The following is a 21,278-nucleotide window of genomic DNA, read 5'->3' as shown; positions in this document are numbered from 1 at the left end:
AGCTGTTGGTAGGTGATCTATATATGTATTGATGAGAAATCTGTAAGAGGAAGGGGAAGGGGAAGGGGAAGGGGAAGGGGAAGGGGAAGGGGAAGGGGAAGGGGAAGGGGAAAGGGAAAGGGAAAGGGAAAGGGAAAGGAAAGGGAAAGGGAAAGGGAAAGAGGAGGAGGAGGAGGAGGAGGAGGAGGAGGAGGAGGAGGAGGAGGAGGAGGAGGAGGAGGAGGAGAAGAAGAAGAAGAAGAAGAAGAAGAAGAAGAAGAAGAAGAAGAAGAAGAAGAAGAAGAAGAAGAAGAAGAAGAAGAAGAAGAAGAAGAAGAAGAAGAAGAAGAAGAAACCTGAAAACAATCAAAAATCCCTATCAAAAATTGTTAGGGAAAAATGTTTGGAAAAACCATGTACAAATGACCAACAAAAATGCACATTCGTGTGATCAAAATGCATAAAATGTTAATGCAAACTTAGAAAAAAGTTCTTAATCTTAGCAAACCAAATGTGACCTATCCATAACACTGAGAAAGTGCTAAAACAAATAAGCTTAATATATTTTCAAAGGGAAGAAGGTGAGAGAAACAAGGATTTGTCCATCCCCACTATCAGGGTGGTCCGGAGGAGGAGGTCGAAAACATCACGATGACAGCTGTGACCATGTAACTGAAGTTCTGTCCCTTTTAACATGCATTGCACATGGTACACACTTAACAAATGGGTGGGCTTCAACTGCATGGTCATGATTGCCATCTTGATGTTTTTGACAAGCTCTGGGGATGTCCCACCTACTGTAGATAGCAGCCCAGAGTTTCTGTTGCATTATGCTTCTGGCTAGGCTCTTGTTGGACAAAGAGACCAACTATTCCGAAGTGCTGGAGGAAGTTTACGAGAACCAGAGTCGACAACCTGGCCATCGATGGAAACCAGCCACAATCCCTTACAGCAATGCGGTGAGTGGCTTCGGCCATAAAATAGAAATGAAGAGGGTGAGCCAGGACTGTTGGTGGGGACACCTCTTCTCCTTCCTGATGACTTCAACGACACATCCATGTAGTTTTCTTGGCAGCATTATGCCATTTCCTTCTTCTTGGATGGTTTTTGATCTCCCAGTCTAGCCCAGGATCAGGCATCCTAGAAGTCTCCCATCCAAGTACTATCCAAACTTGATCCTGCTTAGCTTTTGAGCCCAGACAAGGTCAGCCAAGCACAGCCACTGCCAAAAATTAGAAAGTGTTATGTCTGCCGAAAATATTACAGTCAGCCCCTTATCCACCCCTCCTCAGTATTGCCCCTTATCCACCCCTCCTCAGTGGTCCAGAGTGGCCTTCCCAGATCACTCAAAAATGGGGCTGATCTGAGGTTAGTCATAGGACCTGCCCCGCACCATTCTGTTTGGTTTCCCAATTAACATGGCATCTGGGACATTTCCATCCAAGCATGAAGGGCAAAGTTAGAGGGTGTTTGCTCCCCCCAACTCCCCTCAAGGAAAAAAAAAATCAAAGGGGGAAGAAACAAAGGGCAGATTGCAAAATGTGCTCTTAACAATAACATAGAAGAACTTTATTAACTGATCCAATGACTCCTGACTCAAAACCATTGAATCCTCATGTCCTCTAACATTCCCTCCTCCAACAGGTCTCCTTGTTCACATCTTAAATTCCTCCTGGGATGGTCTGTTCCTCCCCTGTCCTCTTTTTTGTTGGGGAAGGTTTCTGGTTTACATTTTCCCACCACAGTTTGTTTCCTGTCAATCAGAGTTAGGAAACCTTAACTACTGTACCTCTTTCCCCCAGGAACCAAGTGTTTTTAGACCCCGTCCCACCGAGTTCATTCCAGGCCCACCTTGTTATTTCAGGGGCTGATCTTCCCGATCTTTTGGAATCCCCTGCACAAGATAGCACAGCAAAATCCTAGGCTATGAACAACCCCACCCCACCCCGAAAGTTATTTATGTTTTCAGGCTATGGAAGCTTTAAGTGAGATCTCAATGAACAATGGATGCATTTGTATAAACATTATTATTAATAGAACAGAATATGTGTAGCTCAGGGTTGAACTGTGGAGTCCTTGGGGTTCTCTGAGCTTGGTTGTTTCCTTGCAAACTTTTCGTTACCTGGCTAGGTAACAACTTCAGTCAGTCTTCTGCTCAAAGAACCCCAAGGACTCCACATTATTATACTGTGGCCCTGTGGCTGTTTTTATAGCCTTTTGATGCAGCCCTTTACAGCCTGCATAGGATGGGATTCCTTGGAAGGGGAGTATCCTCAGGTTTCTCTTTTTCCAGGGTTTAAGAGAACCTAGTTCCTACATTGCAACAAATACAGGACAGGCACTTAGATTCCCTCTAAGTAGTACATCAAGTGTCTCATGTCTTAGACTTCCAAGTGAGGATTTATGATGGAATAGACTTCCCTGAAGGAATGGGGATGGCATTGTGACAAAGATCAGCAGCCAGATGGTGAATTCTGGCCGGTGCAGTCTTTCCGGGTAAAAGAGAGATCATGAGATCACCCACTTGCACTCCAGATAGCTTCTCCTCATGAGTAGACTGCAGGAACTGAAGTTTTTATGGTTGGCTCATGAGTTGAGCAGCTGGAGGTTCAGGGATTTCAATCAAGCTCACAGCCATAATGCAACCTATATGGACACAAGAAAGCCTCACTTTCTTAAACACTTTTGGATCTAATTAATTTACAGCTAGAGAGATATTTTCTGAGCAGCTGTCAGAGTCTGCACACTCATTCCCAAAGTTCAGTAAATCCTCTGGAGTCTAAATAGTTCCATTAAAGATTTCTTTATTAGGAGAAATGCACAGCATCTATAGTTTGTTGAATCTAAGCTTACAAAGCAAAACCTTCCCTTTTTAAGCCCATTTTCCTCCCCCCCTTCTCTTTTCTTATCCCGCTTGAAATTCCTCGTGCCTTTCTCCTGGTCTCACGGTTGCTTGACCTTGTTGGCGCTTCTGTAGAGATAACAGCAGCACCTGGCTTGGCATCTTCTTCCAAGCCTCCCCCCTTCTCCTAACTTCAATGGCAGGAACAAGCAAGCGGGCCTGCAATTAACACTTTAACCGTTTAACTGTTTAGTATGCATTGCTAGTCTGAATTAAATGAAACTATGGTTTCTACCTTGCGTAGATCCTGACATGCCGCCCTCGAACAGGATGAATGTGTTCACATTCGAAAGACAATCTGAAAAGAAAAACAAAATATACATACAATGGTAGTTTGAATACATATATCATAATAGTTTGAGTAATATATTACATAGTATTATTTAGGCTTATTTGGATATTTGGAATGAAAGTCAGCAATGAGTCTTGGTGCTTGTACATTTGCACTATCAACCCATTCATGGTGTGTTTTCGGAAAATGTTTCCATTGGCCAAATATTGTAGTTTTCCTTTATATTTCCTAGAGTCTAATATGGCTTGTATTTCAAAATGGCTTTGCCCTTCAATCATAACAGGGTTAGGAGGTTGTTTGGTTGGATGCCATGTACTGGAGTCTCTGAAAGACTTTAACAGATTAGCGTGAAATACTGGATGTATGTTTCTGTAATGCTTTGGAAGAGTCAATTTAAAAGCCACAGGACTGATGATTTTTTCAATGGGGAAAGGCCCAACGAATTTTGGGCCCAGTTTTTTACATGGTTGAGTAGTTTTTAAGTTCTTGGTAGAGAGCCAGACCTTGTCACCCACTTTCCAAGGGGGGTTTGCAGAACATTTTCTATCAGCAAATTTCTTATGTTGTTCTCTGGCATTCTGTAGTGATTTAACAATTAGAGGCCATAGTTGTGTGATATTATTGATCCATTGATCAGCTGAAAGCTCAGGAAAATCCTTTAAAGGCAGTTCTGGAAAAGGCAAGAAGTCTTGCCCAGTAGCTATTTTATAAGGTGTAAATCCGGTACTTTGGTGTACAGTATTGTTGTCAGCAACTTCAGCAAAGGGTAAGAGTTCTGACCAGTCATCTTGCTGGTTATTAGTAAAACATCTTAGGTATTGTTCTAATAATGAGTTCATCTTCTCAGATGATCCATCCGTCTCCAGATGGAAACTGGAACTCAGGGCTTGTGCGGAACCAATTAAAGTAATAAATTCCCTCCAAAATTTGGAGGTAAACTGTGGGCCGTGATCTGAAATCACCCTCTTGGGGGTGCCGTGGAGGCGGTATATGTTTTGAATAAACAGTTTGGCCAGTTTTTTAGCATTAGGAATTGAAACACATGGAACAAAATGTGCTTGTTTAGAAAACAGATCAATGACTACCCAAATAACAGTGTTGTGGTTACTTTCAGGTAAATCAACAATAAAGTCCATAGCAATTTCTTTCCAAGGTTGTTGCAGAATAGCTATTGTTTGTAACAGTCCCAAAGGTTTTTCTCCTCTCTTTTTTGCAATCGCACATGTAGGGCATGTAGACACATATTCAGATATGTCCTTTCTCATAGTAGGCTACCAAAATTGCCTACATAATAAATGTAAAGTTTTTATAAATCCAAAATGTCCAGCTGTTTTGTCATCATGGCCCCTTTGCAAAATGTCCTTACGTAGTGAAGATGGTACATATAATTTGTTTCCCATCCACCAGGCTTGTTGTTCATTTGTTAAAGTATTCTTATGTTCCTGGAACCATTCATCTGAGTCCAAAGCTGCATTTATTTTTTGAAGCAGGTCGCTAGTAGGTGTTTGTTTAGGAGTTTTTGTTTGAGCTCTGGTAAGGGCTACTGAGCCTGGTTGTGAATTGGGAATCACTGGTGCTACTGTCTGCTCTTGGCTGTTATGCTGAGGTAATCTGGATAAAGCATCAGCCAAGAAGTTTTTTCCCCCAGGGATGAACTTCAGTGTAAATTTGAAATGGCTGAAAAATTGAGCCCAGCGAACTTGCTTAGGAGAAAGCTTTCTAGGTGTTGTGAGCGCCTCTACATTTTTATGATCAGTCCAAACCTCGAAAAGATGGGGTGACCCCTCCAGGAAGTATCTCCATGTCATTAAAGCCCAGCGAACTGCAAAAGCTTCTTTTTCCCAAACAAGCAATCTCCTTTCGGTTTCAGTAAATTTGCGGGAGATATATGCACAAGGCTTGAGTGACCCCCCTTTGTCTTTCTGAAGCAACACTGCTCCTATGGCCACATCAGATGCATCAGCTTGAATTACAAAAGGTTGATCAGGCTCAGGGTGTTTTAGAATTGGTTCAGCAGTAAATAATGCTTTCAGAGCTTCAAATGCTTTCTGGCACTCAGCAGTCCATATTAATGGGGCCCCAGGCCTCTGAGCTTTTGGCGTTCCTTTACCTTTAGTTTTTAATAAATCAGTTAGTGGCAGTGCCACTTATGCAAAGTTTGGAATGAACTGGTGGTAGAAATTAGCAAAACCCAGAAAGCTTTGCAATTGCCTTCTAGTTTTGGGAGCTTCCCACCCCAGAACATCTTTTACTTTGGAGGGGTCCATCTCAATTCCTGCATGGGATATGCGATACCCCAAATAGTCCACTTGTTGTTTGTGGAATTCACATTTTGACAATTTGGCATATAATTGGGCATCCAGCAGTTTTTTTTAACTTATTACAAACCAGCTGTATATGATCTTTCAAGTTATCAGAATAAATGAGAATGTCATTCAAATAAACCAACATTCCCCAATACAGATATTCATGTAATTAATTAGTTGCATAAAGACCCCAGGGCCCCCCAAAAGGGCATGACCTTGTACTCATAGCAACCAAAAGGGGTGCTAAATGAGGTCATCCATTCGTGCCCTTCTTTGATGCGCACTCGAAAATATGCATTCCTTAAATCCAGCTTAGTAAAGATTTTTCCCTTAGATAAATGTGGGAACAAGTCTTTCATTAGAGGTAATGGGTACTTGTTTTCTTTGCAAATAGCGTTGAGCCCCCTATAGTCAGTACAAAGTCTTAAACTTCCATCTTTTTTCTCCCGAAACAGAACTGGTGCAGCCATCTGCGATTTAGCAGGTTATATAAATCCTCTTGCCAGATTGGTATCTATAAACTGCCTTAAGGCTGCCAGTTCTTTTTGGGTCATAGAGTACTGTGTTTTTTTCTTTGGGAATTTAGCCCCGGGTTCAATTTCAATAGCACAGTCAGTGTCTCTGTGGGGAGCCAGTGTGTCTGACTCCTTTTTGCTGAAAACTGCTTTTAAGTCCCTGTAGGGTGTTGGAATGTTGTCAATTGATTCAGAGTCCAGGCTCTGGGGCAGGATACTGCTGCTTGCAGCTGCTGCCACAACGCCTTCCCCTGTCGGTGGGTTAGAACCCAAGTAAGTTCCACCCACAAACTCCATTCGCCCTGTTTTCCAATAGACTCTAGGGTCCCACCTTTTTATCCAGTTTGCTCCCAGGATTAGGGCATAACCTCCCAAAGGAGCCACTAAGCATTTAATAGTCTCTCGGTGGGTTCCCACTTGCAGTTCAAAAGGTTCAGTGCAGTATTGCACAGCCCCTCCCCCTGCTTGATATCCATCCAACTGGTTAAATACTATGGGGGTTTTCAATTTTTTCACTTTTAGTTCTAAAGCGTTGACAAGAATTGGGCTGATTAAACAGCGTGAGCAGCCTGTGTCCATTAACGCTGTTAGCGTAGCTCTGCGCTCCATTCTGGGTGCTACTTTTATGGTGATAACACTCACCCCTTCGTCCTCATCGGAATCATCGTCATTGTCGTCAGTCACACCCGCCATTTTGTCAGGACCCCCCCCCCAGGTTGGCCAGCGGGGTTTTCCTGCTCTTTCACCACCAATCCTTCTTCGTAGAGGATGGGGTCTGAGAATGGCAACTCCATGCCTCCAGCTGTGGTTCCCCTCTTCCCTTTGCAAGCGGTGGCCTTTTGGGCAGCTCCCGGGGATTTCTGCGGCTCCTGCGCACACGCAGGCATCGGCTTGGTACAGGCTGGTGTGAAATGCCCCGGTTCTCCACAACGAAAACAGACGCGTTGCCTTGCCGCTCTGGGAAAACTCTCGTCTCCTCCTCTCACTGGCAGTTTCCGAAGCGCTTGCACGGGCACGCCGCTCTGCCGCTTGAAGGCTGGATCAACGGCCACCCAATCAGCTTCCACTTGCGCGGCGTGTTCCACCCATCCCTCAACAGTACGTGGGTTTGCTCGCGAGTAAGCCAGTCGCCACAAATCGCGGCGCAGCCCTTGTTGAAAGCAGGAAACTTTAAACTCCTCAGGCCAATGTGGGAGCTTCCCCACAAGGCTCCAGAATTCTAGGGCATATTCGCCAATATTCCGGGATCCCTGCCACACTTTAACTAATTGGGAGTGGGCCCTTGTGGCCGCTCCCGGGTCTTCAAACCTCCTCCTCAGGGCTGTTAAAAAGCGGGCGAGGTTGTTGAGTCCGGGTGCTTGGGCTTCGTGCATTTCAATCAACCATTCCCCTGCCTTCCCAGAAAGCACCCTGCAAACGTAGATCATGTGTTCCCTGTCAGTGGCGAATAGATGGCCAGTCTGCTTCATGCACAGGGTAACGTGAGCCATGAAACTGGCCAGTTTGTTCGGATCCCCACTGTATTTTTCGCATAATCCCTAGCGCTTGAGGAGGGCGTCTTGGTTGCCTTGAAGGGGTGCAGGCAGCAATTGGGCAGCAGGAGGTTGCACAGCAGGTGCGGCTGGAACAGACAGGGGGCCCGGAGCTGCAGGACCCGCTGGAGTTGGCATCCCGGGGGGAGGGGGGTGGCTAGCCGCGTGGCTCCCAGTCTCTCCTCTCCATACTCTCACTCTGCCTCAGGGCCCTGGAACATACCTGAACACCGTATCAGGTTGCCCATCCCTCTCATCTCTTGTCGCATCATGCTGCATTCAGCTTGCAACAGGCTCATGCTTTCCTCTAAGGCTCCCATCCAGGTGGATTCCACTCGGCCGGTAGTCATGGACCAATGCTCCTCGGGCTCCATCCCTAGGAATGACGTTTCCCCGAGCAGCTCTTCCCAGTTCCATACCTGGGCTTTGCACCATTCGGGGTCGCTTGCCGAGGGAAGGCGTGCAAAGGTTCTTACTAGGGTTTCCCCCTCCTCTTCGCACCCCCCAACCGCTCCTCTGTCAGCACTCTGCTCTTCCATCTTGGCAGCAGCTGGGCTTCCTAGGTGTTTGGGGTGAGAGATTCCATGGCAGGGGGTTTCCCCCCCCCCCTCGGGTAAATCCCTCACTTGAATTTGTGAGATTCAACAAAATGTCAGAGTCTGCACACTCATTCCCAAAGTTCAGTAAATCCTCTGGAGTCTAAATAGTCCCATTAAAGATTTCTTTATTAGGAGAAATGCACAGCATTTATAGTTTATTGTATCTAAGCTTACAAAGCAAAACCTTCCCTTTTTAAGCCCATTTCCTTCCCCCCCCTCCACCCTTTTCTTTTCCTGCTTGAAATTCCTCACACCTTTCTCCTGGTCTCACAGTTGCTTGACCTTGTTGGCACCTCTGTAGAGATAACAGCAGCACCTGGCTTGGCATCTTCCTCCAAGCCTCCCCCTTCTCCTAACTTCAATGGCAGGAACAAGCAAGCGGGCCTGCAATTAACACTTTAACCATTTAATTGTTTAGTATCCATTGCTAGTCTAAATTAAATGAAACTATGGTTTGTAGCTTGCGTAGATCCTGACAGCAGCAGGATACAAGAATTCCACTTGGTGAATTGACATTCTTTCTGGATTAAAAAGGGAAAAAAAGGAAGTGTTAAAGATTTAAAAACTTTTGGCAAAAAGCTTAACAAGGAGTGGATATAAGAAAGTTTAAAATGAATAAAGGGGATAGTTATTTTGAAAGATTATTTTTGTGATGAAAGTGTTCTTGAATAAATTGGAATTATAATAGACAAATGAAATAGACCTTCGTGGAAATGTTTTTCGTTTGCTATTAAAGAGTGCAGACAATTGATGGATTTTACAGAACAAAAGATAAAGATAATATGAGCCAGACTGTGATGCTATCTGTAACTATGGAGTGCCATTTGAGACAAAAGTATTAAGGGCACGAAAGACAAAAGAGAAAAAAGGGGGTGGAGCTTGCCTTTTACTCTTTCCCTTACAACTGAGGCAGTTTCATTTTTGGATTACAATATTACAATGACAACTACCACAAAAGCAGCAAAAACAGCCAAGGGGAGGAGAGGATTGTTAAAGCAACCTGCAGAGAGAGGAATTACACCAGATTTACTTCAGAAAATGTTTGAGGAATTGGGCAATAAGTTATGACACTAAAATTTGATACTAAATTGATTAAATCACTTGACACTAATTTGATAGCTTTTGAAAAAAGAATAGATCAAAGACTTGTAAAGATGAAAGAGGAGATGAAAGAAGAAGTTAAGAAGATGGTAAGGTCTGTCTAACAAGCATCTGGAGATGTAAAACAAATTAATGTCAAAGTGAAAATTCTGTAAGACAGAAGTTATAGACAGCTGAAAAGAGAACTAGGTGATTTGGCACTACTGGAACTGAGAGAAAATGAAATTTGTTTGACATTTAGAGCAATCCCAGAGGATTCTGATGAAGGTATTAGAGAAAAGGCTATTAAATCTTTAGCAATTTTTTTGGATTGGGATGAGGAGGATACAGAGGCAGAAATTGATAAATCATGTAGAATAAATATAAGATTTGCAAGAATAAGAAATGTTCCAAGGGATGTCTTGGTGCACTTTGTCAGGAAGAAAAGATGAGATCCAGTTTTGCAGCAGCATTTTAATATAAGACTGAAGATTGATAATACAGATGTAATTGTTCTTAAAGAAATTCTTATTAAAATCTTACACAAGAGGAAAGAGTATTCTTTTCTGACTGACAGATTAAAACGGAAATTGTCTAGAATGTATAAAAGGCACTTCAAATTTATGTTGGAAATGTGAACAAGAAGGGACATTTTATCATGTTTTGGTGGACATGTAAAAACACTAGAAAATTTTGGATTCAAACTCACACACTGATTCAGAAGTTTTTAAAGATTAATATACAATTGAAACCGGAGGCTTTTCTTTTGGGATTGATGGACAAACAGTTGGAAAAAAGTTATGGAACTTTGTTTTTGTACGTGATAACTGCAGCAAGATTATTGTATGCACAAAGATGGAAAGATTTGGCACTATCCATAATGGAGGAATGGTTGGTAAAGATGATGGAGCTTGCTGAGATGGCCAAATTGACTTGTTTGATCACAGAAAAGACAATATCTACGTTTATTGCTGACTGGAAATCCCTTATGGACTTTTTGCGTAAAACAGAAAAAAATGAACTTATGATTTATGGTTTTGATTATTAAACTGGTTAGATTATTTATTTATTTATTTATTTATTTATTTATTTATTTATTATCTTCCTTTTTAAAACTCTTAATAAAATTATATAATTTTTTTTTTTAAGTGTCTTGTGTCTTGGTTTCTCCAGGCTACTCATACATTCAGTATCATTTCCCCAGGAGCCTGGAGTTCTATCATGGCTTGGAAACTCAACTTTGAAGCACTTCCTAGTTCTTCAGAAGTTTTCCTAAGTGCTAGTGGCCAGCTTGAACACCTTGGCCTGGCTTTTATAGACTTCCAGGGGATTGCATTTAAATACATGTTTAGATCTTTCCTCCAATTTTCTACTCAGTGTTGTCCCTTGCCATTCTTAGAGTGGTGCTCCTACTCCCCGGAAAGAAGAAATTTTGTGTCCTCCTGGCTGGCTCTTCATGGAAGAATGGAAAGTGGAGGTGAACCGGGCTGTGGATGATTCAGGCAAGCGTTTGGCTGCACCCAGACAGATATTTCTTCTGAAAGTACCATGCAGATATTTAATTGAAGCAACTTTAAGCTGAGAGAAAGGTACTGGGGGGAAGGGCAAAAATTAGGTAGATAAAATACTGGTCATCCTCCATCAAAGTTCTGGATGGAGACTTAGTAAATTTTTTATCTAATATACAGAAACCTCACCCAATGCATGAATATTGCCTTATCGCAGTGATTCTCAAGGTTGGCAAGTTTAAGACATGTGGACTTCAACTCCCAGAATTCCCCAGACAGCATGCTGGCTGGGGAATTCTGGGAGTTGAAGTCCTCACTTCTTAAACTTGCCAGCGTTGAGAAACACTGCCTTAAAGTTTCCTCTGAGTAGGAAGATAAGATGGTAATTGAATAAATAAGAATAATAATTCCTGAAAAGCCCATCATATCTGTTCTGTTCAGCCCTGGAGTGGCCTAAGAAAGAAACAACAGGATATTGCATGAACGTAGGGATCTGTTGCTAACCATGATGATGACCAAATATGCATTGTGACATTGGAATGCAAACTCCACCCTTTTTGCTTGCATCGCCGTGTTACAAGTGAGTCTGTAAGTGGCAGAGTTGGAACTAAAACGTTGCAACGTGTGCTTCCTCGTTTCACGGCACATCTTTCCTCCTTAGGGTGGGAGTATGGCATTGCCATCCCACCTGCTGACTTTCCCTGCTTCTGGAACGCGGCTGAGAAGACCTACCACACACACCGGCGTCGGCGTTGGCTCAGGAAGCGCTCTCGGAACCTTGGCAGGGAGACTCAAGAAGTTCAGATGGCCTCCTTTCTTCAGCTGGTATGGACGCTTACCCTGGGGAGTGGTTCCTACAGGCAAACAGTGTCAGGGAGAAACTCAATAAAAAATGAAGGGGGAATTCTGCAAGCTAGGACATTTTACCAGGTCCACAGTGGGTGGTGAAACCAGAATTTTGCTGAGGGCAGGCTGACCAAGCAAGTGCCTTTAAAACTACAGTGGAAGCAGCAAGTGAGATGTTAGTCTTAGCCTCAAGCTCATATATCAATGAAACACTCCCTTACATAATAATAATAATTTATTAAATGTGTATGCTGCCCAACTCACAACAATGCTGAGCATTTGCATATGTGAGATGACAAACCTGATAATTTGCCACACTGGTTAAGGCAATGAATGCTGTCCTATCATGCCTCTCTGGGCTATTCTGGCCAAAATTAGGCTTTATCATCTTTCCCCCTGTGTGTCCTACAGCACTCAGACGTCAAGGTGAAAGAAGAGGTCTGGGAATATGCTCCTCTTTACGGGTGGCGATTCCATCTCCAGAGGCAATCCGATGACGTCTTTCGGCGGCGCTGTTGGCGCAGGAAGCTTGCTCCCATGGCACCCAGCCACATGGCACCCATTTTCTTCTTGGAGGGCTCCCTGGTAAGAGAAGGCAGCTGCTACAGAGCAATCTTCATCAGCTGTCATGTAACCAGGGTTGTCCAGGAGGGTGGGGAGGTCAAAAAGATGGCAGTCATTAAAAAGGGGTAGACTTCAGTTGCATGGTTGCGACCTCCATCTTGACTCTTTTACCCTCCTGGGGATGTCCCTGCCAAGGAGAAGCCAAATTCAGCCTTTTGCTTTCTTAAAGCTACATTCCCCCTTGGCCGTCTGTGGCCCGTCCCCCTTGCTGAACAGAGCAGTTTTGAATTCTCACAATACATTTAACCCGGTCAATATAGTGGTTAGATGCTGGTCCTTGACCCCCAAATTTTGGGGGCTGGTATCTGGAAAATAAGCTGTGGCCTCTTTCGCAACACACTAAATCTGGCCTGTTTGAATCTTGGTTAGTTTATCTTGGGTTATTGGGTTGTAGAAACCCAGATTATTTGTTTAGGTTATGAGTGAAGGTCTCGTGTGATTGCAGAAAGTGGATTAATAGAGTGGCCAGGTTAACGGTGCCCTGTAAACCCAGCGCAAGGGAAAGCCTTCATGTATCATAAATTCTGTTCATTTCAGTTAAATTGGTAATTCCTCAATGAAGTCCTACATTCATCCCTGGTGTCTCCAGTTTCTTGGTTGTTGTTTTTTTAATATCTTAATTAACAGGAGCACTCCATTGACACCTTGCTTCTTCTGGAACAGATAGGTAGCATCAGAGTGAAAATATTCTATAAGACAGCTCATTGGGAGCTAGGAAAGAGGAGATCTGTCAGTTTCAGTTTGTGTTTTTCTCCTTTTTAGTTATTTATTAGATTTATATCCTGCCTTTACTTTATACAACTTGTTGTGGTGTACATAATGCTCCTGCCTCCTATTTTCCCCACAACCACCACCCTGTGAGGTGAGTTAGGCTGAGAGAGAGGGACTGGCCCAAAATCACCCAGCCGGCTTTCATGGACTAGAACTCAGAGTCTCCTAGTTTCTAGCCTGGTGCCTTCACCCCTAGACCTGGCTCTTGATTTTGTTTCAGTTTAACCTACAGCGTTTAAGTTCAGTTTATCTTCTTTCCAGCTGCTCTGGTTTAAAATAAAAAAAGGAATCACACTAACATTGGTGTAATTTTATTATTCCACCCTACCACCATCAACAGCAAATTTTATACCGGGACTCAAAACAAGGGCAAAGTAATATCAGAGCATTTGAACCTCACAGGACATTCTGTTCACTGGATCTCAGAAAGAGAATTTTGGAAAAACCAGGATTTTAATGGCATCATTGAGAGAAAGATTGCTGAATTCACATATATCAAAAAGTTTCAGGCAATCTCTAAAAATCTCAACAAACACAGTGGAGTTTTAACAGTTGATAAGGTTCTTGCCATCTGCCTCTCATATCACCTGCATCTGTATAACCGCACTGTCTTTCCCTCACTTCACCCCAACTTAAATCCCATATCAGTCTAGCCACTTTATGCATCTGACAAAGTGATCTGCAGCTCACAAAAGCATATGCCTTTTAATAAAATGCATTAGTTGGAAAAGATGCTACCAGACTCTTCCTGATTTTATTCCTCCCAACATACATGTTTTTCTTTGCAATTTTGCTTAACATATACCCTTTTTGCCAACACTTTCCCTTAAACAATGTCTTTTTGTACCTAATTTTCACCACTGGGCACCACTGTTTATCTGAGCTCTTCTCTGGCTTGTTTTTTTTAATGGCTTTGCAAAATTTGAAGAAGTGTGGGTTTTGAAAGGTAGCTGGGTTTGGGTGCAAGAATTGGTTTGAAAATACAAAATTAGATAAGCTGGTATTTGAGGGCAAACAAATGTCTCATCTGTCATCCTTTTTTTTTTTAATTTTTAATTTTTTACAACAAACACAAACAAACAAGAGCATAAAAAACATAAAAACCATCTTCCATCTTAAACTGTGTGTCAGCCAGTTACCAATCATTTGTGCCATCCTTTCATAGTCTTCACTCACCATTTATATAGAGTCACATATTATCTATCCAACATATATTTATATATTTATCAGTTATCAATTATTATTCATTTGTTACTAGTCTATAACACCAGCTTTCATTATAAGATTTGTATCATTTTTATCCATTGATTATATATATATATATAGTAATTTATATCAATTCATCTGTCATCCTTAAGCGATGCAGGTCCTTATGTAAATAGGTCCTTATCAAGCACCCAGGTGCAGTTTCCACATCAGGAAGCCTTGGTGAATTGACTTGTGCTACTTACTGGCCAGACCTTCAGGACAAAGCAAGTGCTCCTCCTGCAGAAGGATCTGCATTGACCCTTGGGAGGCTCTTAAGCAGCAAATCCCTGGACATCTGTTTCTACTCAGAGTAGTAGCACTGGAGCATTACTTGCACAGCATTATGGATATCTCCTTTTTTCAGGGAGTGGAGGTTGGTGGCCGACAGAAAAAGAAAAAATTTGAAGCAGGAAAGAAAGACGAAAAAGAGGAGGTTGAACTAGAACCCCCTGCTTCCCAAGGTCTCTTGAAGAAGAACACTCCCCTTCTCTTCTGCGTCTTCAAGAGTGAGTTCCCAGAACTAGTCTTTCTCCACTTGAGGTCCTTCAGATGGGTGGGCCTTCACACATCAGGAGTCCCAACCAGTTGTGTTGGAGAAGGCTGCCATATGCAACAAAAGCCATGAGAGGTGTCCAACTGATCACTGAGAAAACCGTCCCCAGAATTTTGAGATTGTTCTTGTATTTGTGTGTCCATGTTCGTCTGTGAGATAGAGATGAAAAATAATGCAACGATGGGAAGTGCCAAAAAATGTTGCAGTGCGTACACTGGCAAGAATGCTGCCATTTCTGATTCTACCCCCAAAGTCCTGTGTTCTCCATCTCTACCACCCTTTCTGATGTTCTTTTCCAGGTGGCTGTGGTCGCTACTAGGCTGATCAGAGATTACCTTGCGTGAAACTTTTGTGCTTTACCTCCACCCTGGTTTTGACCACAGTCCTGCTGGAATGAAAAGGTTGAGCTTGCTATTAAAGGAGGCAACTGCACAATTGACTAGATTTAAATGGCATTGGAGAGTTTGATGTTCAGCATGTTGTGGGAACATCGCCATTGTCTTAGCATGGATTCGGCTAACCCATAATGTAGTTTATTTGCTTAGACATTGTGTGTGCTGTTGTGCTTTGTCAAAACAAATGCAACACAATGGTCTGAGCATTTTGCCCAGGGAAACAAATATGTTCCTTTCCCCATGTGACTTTTTACACTTAATTTTTTTTAACTTAAAAATATGGGAAGCTGGCATGCTGCAAAGCAAATATCAGCCTCCAGCATCGCCTGGGAGATCCATAAGCTTTCTTAGAAAAGAAAGATGCAGTGGTTACAGCCCAGTATTTTCTTTAGCATCAACATATCCAATAAAGAAGGGGTGTTAGAAGAAGCAACAGGAAGTCTCTTTCAGGAAAGGGGCTGGATTAAGGGAGAGGCAAGTAGCGTTCTATTAATGCAGTGTTTCTCAACCTTGACAACTCTAAGATGTGTAGACTTCAACTCCCAGAATTCCCCAGCCAGCCATGCTGGCTGGGGAATTCTGGGAGTTGAAGTTCACACATCTTAGAGTTCCTAAAGTTGAGAAACACTATATTAGTGCTTTATAACTACTTAGGTACCAATGACACCATTTTGTGAATAGGCATACATCTCCATGCTATTTTGGGAATGCCCTGACCTGTGCTCAATTCCAACTGTGCCTAACATCTCCAAAAGGGTGGGGGACAGCTGATTTAACAAGTCGTGTGAACCTAGATATTCTAAAATCCCAGAGGGTACTCTGAGAACTGATAAGGGAAAGGGTATAGCATTGGGAAACCAACCTAAACAAGCCAGAAGGAAAAATGAACTCATAGAAAATCCTTCTCCTTTTAGACCCAGTGTATTTCCAGTTGCGCTGCTACATGTACCAAGCCAGGGACCTCATGGGAAGCACTGTGAAAGGGACTGCAGGTGTGTGATATAAAAGAAATGTCTCCTACGCACTCAGGCCAGATATAATTAGTTCACCCTTGCCCTCACCTCTTTTCATTGTGAACATTCCTATTCATTTACTCAGATGAATGCAAAGCCATGTATTGTTATTTCTTTGAAGTTGGGAGGAGCTGATGGCTCCCCGATGTGGCTTTTCTGATCTAAATCCCTCCCCATATGCTGGTATTAAGTCAATTTGGGGAAAAGTACAGCTTCTTTCTACCCATACGTATCTCCATCTTCCCTACAGAGACAACAGTTCTTTCTCTGGAGAGCTATCTAGATCAGAAGGAACAGAAAGGGGATTAAATTCACTGCAATATGACCAGCTGAATCAAAATTGGAGGGACGTGTAACAGTCCTAAACTCTACATAAGTTGGACAGTCCTAAACCTAAATCCTACATTGTTGGACAGTCCTAAACCCTACATAAGACTAAAGATCCTAGGATCTTAAATTGGAGAGTTGGAAGTCCAACCCTCTGCCCAGGGCAGGAAAACAAGTTAAAGTTTGTCCAGCCTCCACTTGAACACATCCAGTGAAGGAGAATCCACTTTCTGAGTCATTGGTTCCATTGTCAAACTGTCCTTACTTTTTGGAAATTTTCCAGAGACAGCTAGAATCTTCTTTCCTGTATCTTAAGACTATTATTCCATATTCTGCCATCTGGAATAATAGATACCAACTCTTGAGCTTCTTCACAGACCTACTTCCCGGACTTGAAGAATACAGTCATTTTCTTCCCACTGTCATCTCAAGGCTTACTAGATTCCTCAGAATCTTCTCCTAAGACTTATATTATGGGGAAGTTCTCTGAACCTGAAACTTTCTTCAAGTGAGGTGCTCAGAACTGAACATAGCACTTGAGATGGGACCTGACCATTGCTTAATAGAAGGAAACTACAACTTCTCACAATTGGAAAAAGACACAAGGACAAGGCTGGTAGAACAAATGCAAGCTCTGTGTTGTAGATAGATGAGTGTCTTTTTGTAAAATATATGAGGGAATGTCTATCTCTTGGTATTGCATTCCTCTTGGCAGTAGAAATGCTATGAGTAGTGAGCCCCAACCGTACTGTATTTTTCATTTATTTATTATTGGTATTTCTAGGCACTCTACTTCAAAATAGCCCTGAGCAGCATAGAAATTGGCTTTTTGTTTGATACTTGATTGTTCCTGAAGTTTTTATAATTGCAATTGGTGTTATGCATTGTTAGGTTTTGATTCTGATTTTTACTCTTAAATTTATTTATCTTTAATAAATAAATAAATTTTATTTATTTATCTTTATTTATTATTTATTTATCTTTATTCTTACTGTGAGAAGGGAATGTAAACTGCTCAGAGGCCTTTTGAACAAGATATAAGTCCTAGGAAACAAAAGAAAAGAAAAGAAAAAAATAAAAGAAAGTGAAGTGAAGTGAAGTGAAGTGAAGTGAAGTGAAGTGAAGTGAAGTGAAGTGAAGTGAAGTGAAGTGAAGTGAAGTGAAGTTTTTTTTCTTGGACAGATCCTTTGGCTCATGTCTCTTTCCTTCATGTGAGCCACCACACCCACGTTATCAATGGCACGCTGCACCCATGCTGGGACGAGACCCTTCTCTTTGAAGACGTTTTGATTTATGGAGATCCTCAAGGGACTGAGCAGGACCCCCCCATTGTGGCAGTGGAGATCTTTGACTATGATTCAAGTGTACGTATGTGGGACTTTTCACTGCTTTCACCAGAACAGAAAGTGAGCAATCAGAATAGGTCACAGCTTCCTGGCCCCATTGAGATTCAGTCTTTACTATTTTGTCATTGTGCTGTATTGACTTACGATAATGGCTCTCCAGGAAACTCAGACATCATGTCTGCTGATTTCTCCTATTGTTCCACCTATCTTGAGAGTATCAGAGTATGAACCTGGACAGTGAGAGCTGTGTCATCCAACCATCCTGTTTAAAATAAGCCTGAGTCAATTTTATACAGGGTTTGATTGTCTCTGAACTTAGAGGCATCATGAACATGTTTGGTCTCACTGAAGCCTCTGTGGTATATCTTATCCATGTAATTCACATGAAGAAGGGCTAGCTTTTTTTCCACACATCTTTAACTTACTGCGAATTGATGCCTAGATTTTGTAGAATTTCCTTTATTTCTCCTCTCATTCTACCCACCCCTTTGCTGTTGTCTAAAAGCTCCAAGGTACTCATGTTTCCATACAGGGTCAACCCCCAAATCACTTTTCTCTTTGTCCACCAAAAAGGCCATAACTGTGAACTGCCCCATGAAAAAGATGCCAGCTTTGTTTGTTTGCTTTAAAATTATCCTGCTTTTATGAGTGTTGATGTAGTTTGTAAGCCATGTGGGTGGGATTGTTATCCTAGAGGGCCCGATATGAAATACATTGTAATCCTAATAACAGGATAAGGACAAGTGTCCTTTTCAATTCACATAGACAGAGTTATCTAGGTTAGATAAATGTATTTCTTTGTTTCATGGGAAAATAATGTCCCAGAGGGGAAAAAATCAATTCAAGTGACTTCTTAGTTTTGCCAAGTAGAGGCCAGAATGTTTGAGTCCTGAGGATACCTGCCTGTCCCATCAGATCAGATTGGGTGGGTGCACTCCAGATCCCTTCTATTAAACGCTGTCATCTTGTGGGACCTAGGAGGCAGGCTTTCTCCATCCAGTGCCTGCCCTATGGAACATCCTCCCCCCTGAGATCCAGAGGCCCCCTTCCCTCCTGGCCTTCTGGAAAACCATTAAGACTTGGCTCTTCCTGCAGGCATTGGGCCAGGATGGGAGTTGAGCCCAGCACATATATATTTGGGATAGGAATGTTATGAAGCCTTGGTGGTATGAAATGGTTTTAATGTTTTGTCATTTGTTATTTTTGTATGTGGTTGAGAGCTGTCCAGAGTTACGCTGTGTAGGTTTGGGGGGGGGGGCGGTATAAACCTTTTAGATACTGAATTTTGCTTATTTATTTCTGTCAATCTTTTGAGGTAGGCCAGGTCAGGAAAGAGACACTGCCAGGATTCTAGGAATGCTATTTTATTATTATAGGGCAGTGTTTTTCAAACTTGGCAACTTTAAGATCCCAGGGAGTTGAAGTCCAAACATCTCAAAGTTGCCAAATTTGAAAAACACTTATAGGATACAGTATGGTTACAGAATCTTGAAAGCTTCTCAGAGTTTCTCTCTGCCCCTTCTTATAATTAACAAAATCAAGGTGGCATTATTTTCAGTTTCTTTCTCATGCCTTCCACTTTCCAAGGTGTCATTTTTCCCTTAACTACTCATCCATTGTTTCATCAGGTTAGCTCCACATTCTTTTTACAATTTCTTAGATTTCTGTCCCACCTGTCCTCTGGATCTCAAGCCAGCTACTTGGGGATCTCCCTTTATTTTATTCATACAAGAACAACCCTATGAGGTAAGATGGCCCAAAATTACTCAAGAGTTTCCTTGGCTGAGTCGAGACGTAAACCTGAGTCTCCTCAGTCTTATTCCAAAATCTTCAACACTACCACCCACTAGTTCTTATCATCTCAAGATGTGCCTCCGGAAATGCCATCAAGCACACATACAGTAGGAACTCTTAAACATGCCTTAAATGTCTTCTGCATCTGGTTGTTGTTTGTTGTGTTATCTTACCAGACACCCAGATGCATCTTTGTTGCTCTTGGTCTGGGGACCACTTTGTTCACACTGTTGGGCAATATTTGCTTTGCATCACCTCTTTCTGATAGGGCCAATATGATGATTTTATGGGAAGATGCATATGTATTCCAAATGTGTGCCTGGATCTCGATTTACGAACGATACCCCGTCTCCAGAGGTATTCTATCACCGAAGGGGAAGAGGAGAATGGTTACCTCCTAGCTGCTTTTGAGCTTCTCTTGGACAAGAAGGTAAAATAGCAACAAAATGAGGCCTCATTCCAGGTTTTTGAAGACCCTGGATGAACTGTCACAAGTACTCCGCACCACATTGTCAAAGGGAGCGATGGATTTCTCCTTTTTCTCAGGAAACTCTGGGAGTTCTGTAAAAGAAGGAAGGGGATGTGGTCATGGAACTGAGGGATCTTCTCCAGGTCAGGTGCTATAGCAAAGCCTCCAACCATCCACAGAGGCCTTCTGGTGATGCAGAGATATCACTAGAAGTGGTGGGACCAAAAGGTTTGCCCCAGTTCCTCATCGTGTAGGAAAGAAATGGGCGTGTCTTATACCTAAGGGATAGGTTCTTCCCATAGCATAATCTTTTAAAAATTTGAAAACCATCTTACTGAAATTCATGCACTTTGCTGCTACATTTAGCAATGCAATCTCAGGGTGTTTTTAAAGCTTCAGAGCAAGTGCTGGGAACAAGGACTGCCTAACCTTCCCTTACATATAGAGCATTTTCTAAGGTTGGGGAGAAGCCATTCTTCTGTGCATTTTTTGCTTCGGTCAGTGAGGTTTTGTACATATTTTCCTTTGGTTTATATTAAATTTGCATCACCTGCTTCCTGGACCAGAGGTTCACTCAGATGAAAGAAATATGTATATATAAGGGTGTCCATGGGGGCAGGGGGAAGAAGATCTAAAATGTCAGGATGGTGGCTGTAAATGTGCAACTGAAGCCCCACCCCTTTTTCACGTTCTTTATTAATATGTTTTTATTGATTGATTGATTTTGATGCCACCCAACTCCAAACAACTCTTCCTCACCAGCATCACACAATGCACATAAAAGGTTTTGATAAGTCACAACTGTCATCTTGATGTTTTTTTGACACACACACATACTGGACACTTTTGTGTATATGGATATGGATATTCCAGGTTCCGCAAAGTCTTTTTCAGGTTCCTTGATGTTTTTTAAACCTCTTTTGGGAGGGGGGGGGGTTCATTCAGAATCTTTTGCAAATAAATTAAAGTAAAAAAAATACACAACGCAGTATATTTTTTATTTAGACAAACCAGATTTTATTTTGTTTTGTTTTTATTTTATTATTTGCAACTGAATGGAAAGCAACTAAGAAAGATTCTGCCAGGGCTGTATGCCCCTGAGTCTGAAAATCTGCAACTTTGCTAGCTGTTACTGATCCGCATGGTGTGAATATCTCAGGAGGATGTTTCATGTTTCTA

The 21,278-nt window shown here is 42.2% G+C and overlaps 1 protein-coding gene across 1 annotated transcript in view; it reads left to right on the top strand.

Annotated features, from left to right (window-relative positions):
* The window catches only part of FER1L5 (fer-1 like family member 5), an 84,888-nt gene that overhangs the window by 34,981 nt on the left and 28,629 nt on the right, over positions 1-21,278 (top strand). The window contains exons 19-26 of the mRNA XM_088151904.1: positions 824-938; positions 10,605-10,707; positions 11,375-11,538; positions 11,971-12,144; positions 14,567-14,708; positions 16,065-16,142; positions 17,673-17,854; positions 19,899-20,060. Of these exons, the coding sequence (XP_088008030.1) occupies positions 824-938; positions 10,605-10,707; positions 11,375-11,538; positions 11,971-12,144; positions 14,567-14,708; positions 16,065-16,142; positions 17,673-17,854; positions 19,899-20,060 (1,120 nt within the window). The remainder of the gene's footprint in view (positions 1-823; positions 939-10,604; positions 10,708-11,374; positions 11,539-11,970; positions 12,145-14,566; positions 14,709-16,064; positions 16,143-17,672; positions 17,855-19,898; positions 20,061-21,278) is intronic.

This window comes from Python bivittatus, unplaced genomic scaffold (assembly GCF_059951505.1).
Source record: "Python bivittatus isolate LINGU-HERP-01145 unplaced genomic scaffold, Pbiv_v1 ctg000680_np1212, whole genome shotgun sequence".
Lineage (NCBI taxonomy): Eukaryota > Metazoa > Chordata > Lepidosauria > Squamata > Pythonidae > Python > Python bivittatus.
Note: the sequence above shows the minus strand (reverse complement) of the source record. Positions and strands in the feature narration are given on the sequence as shown.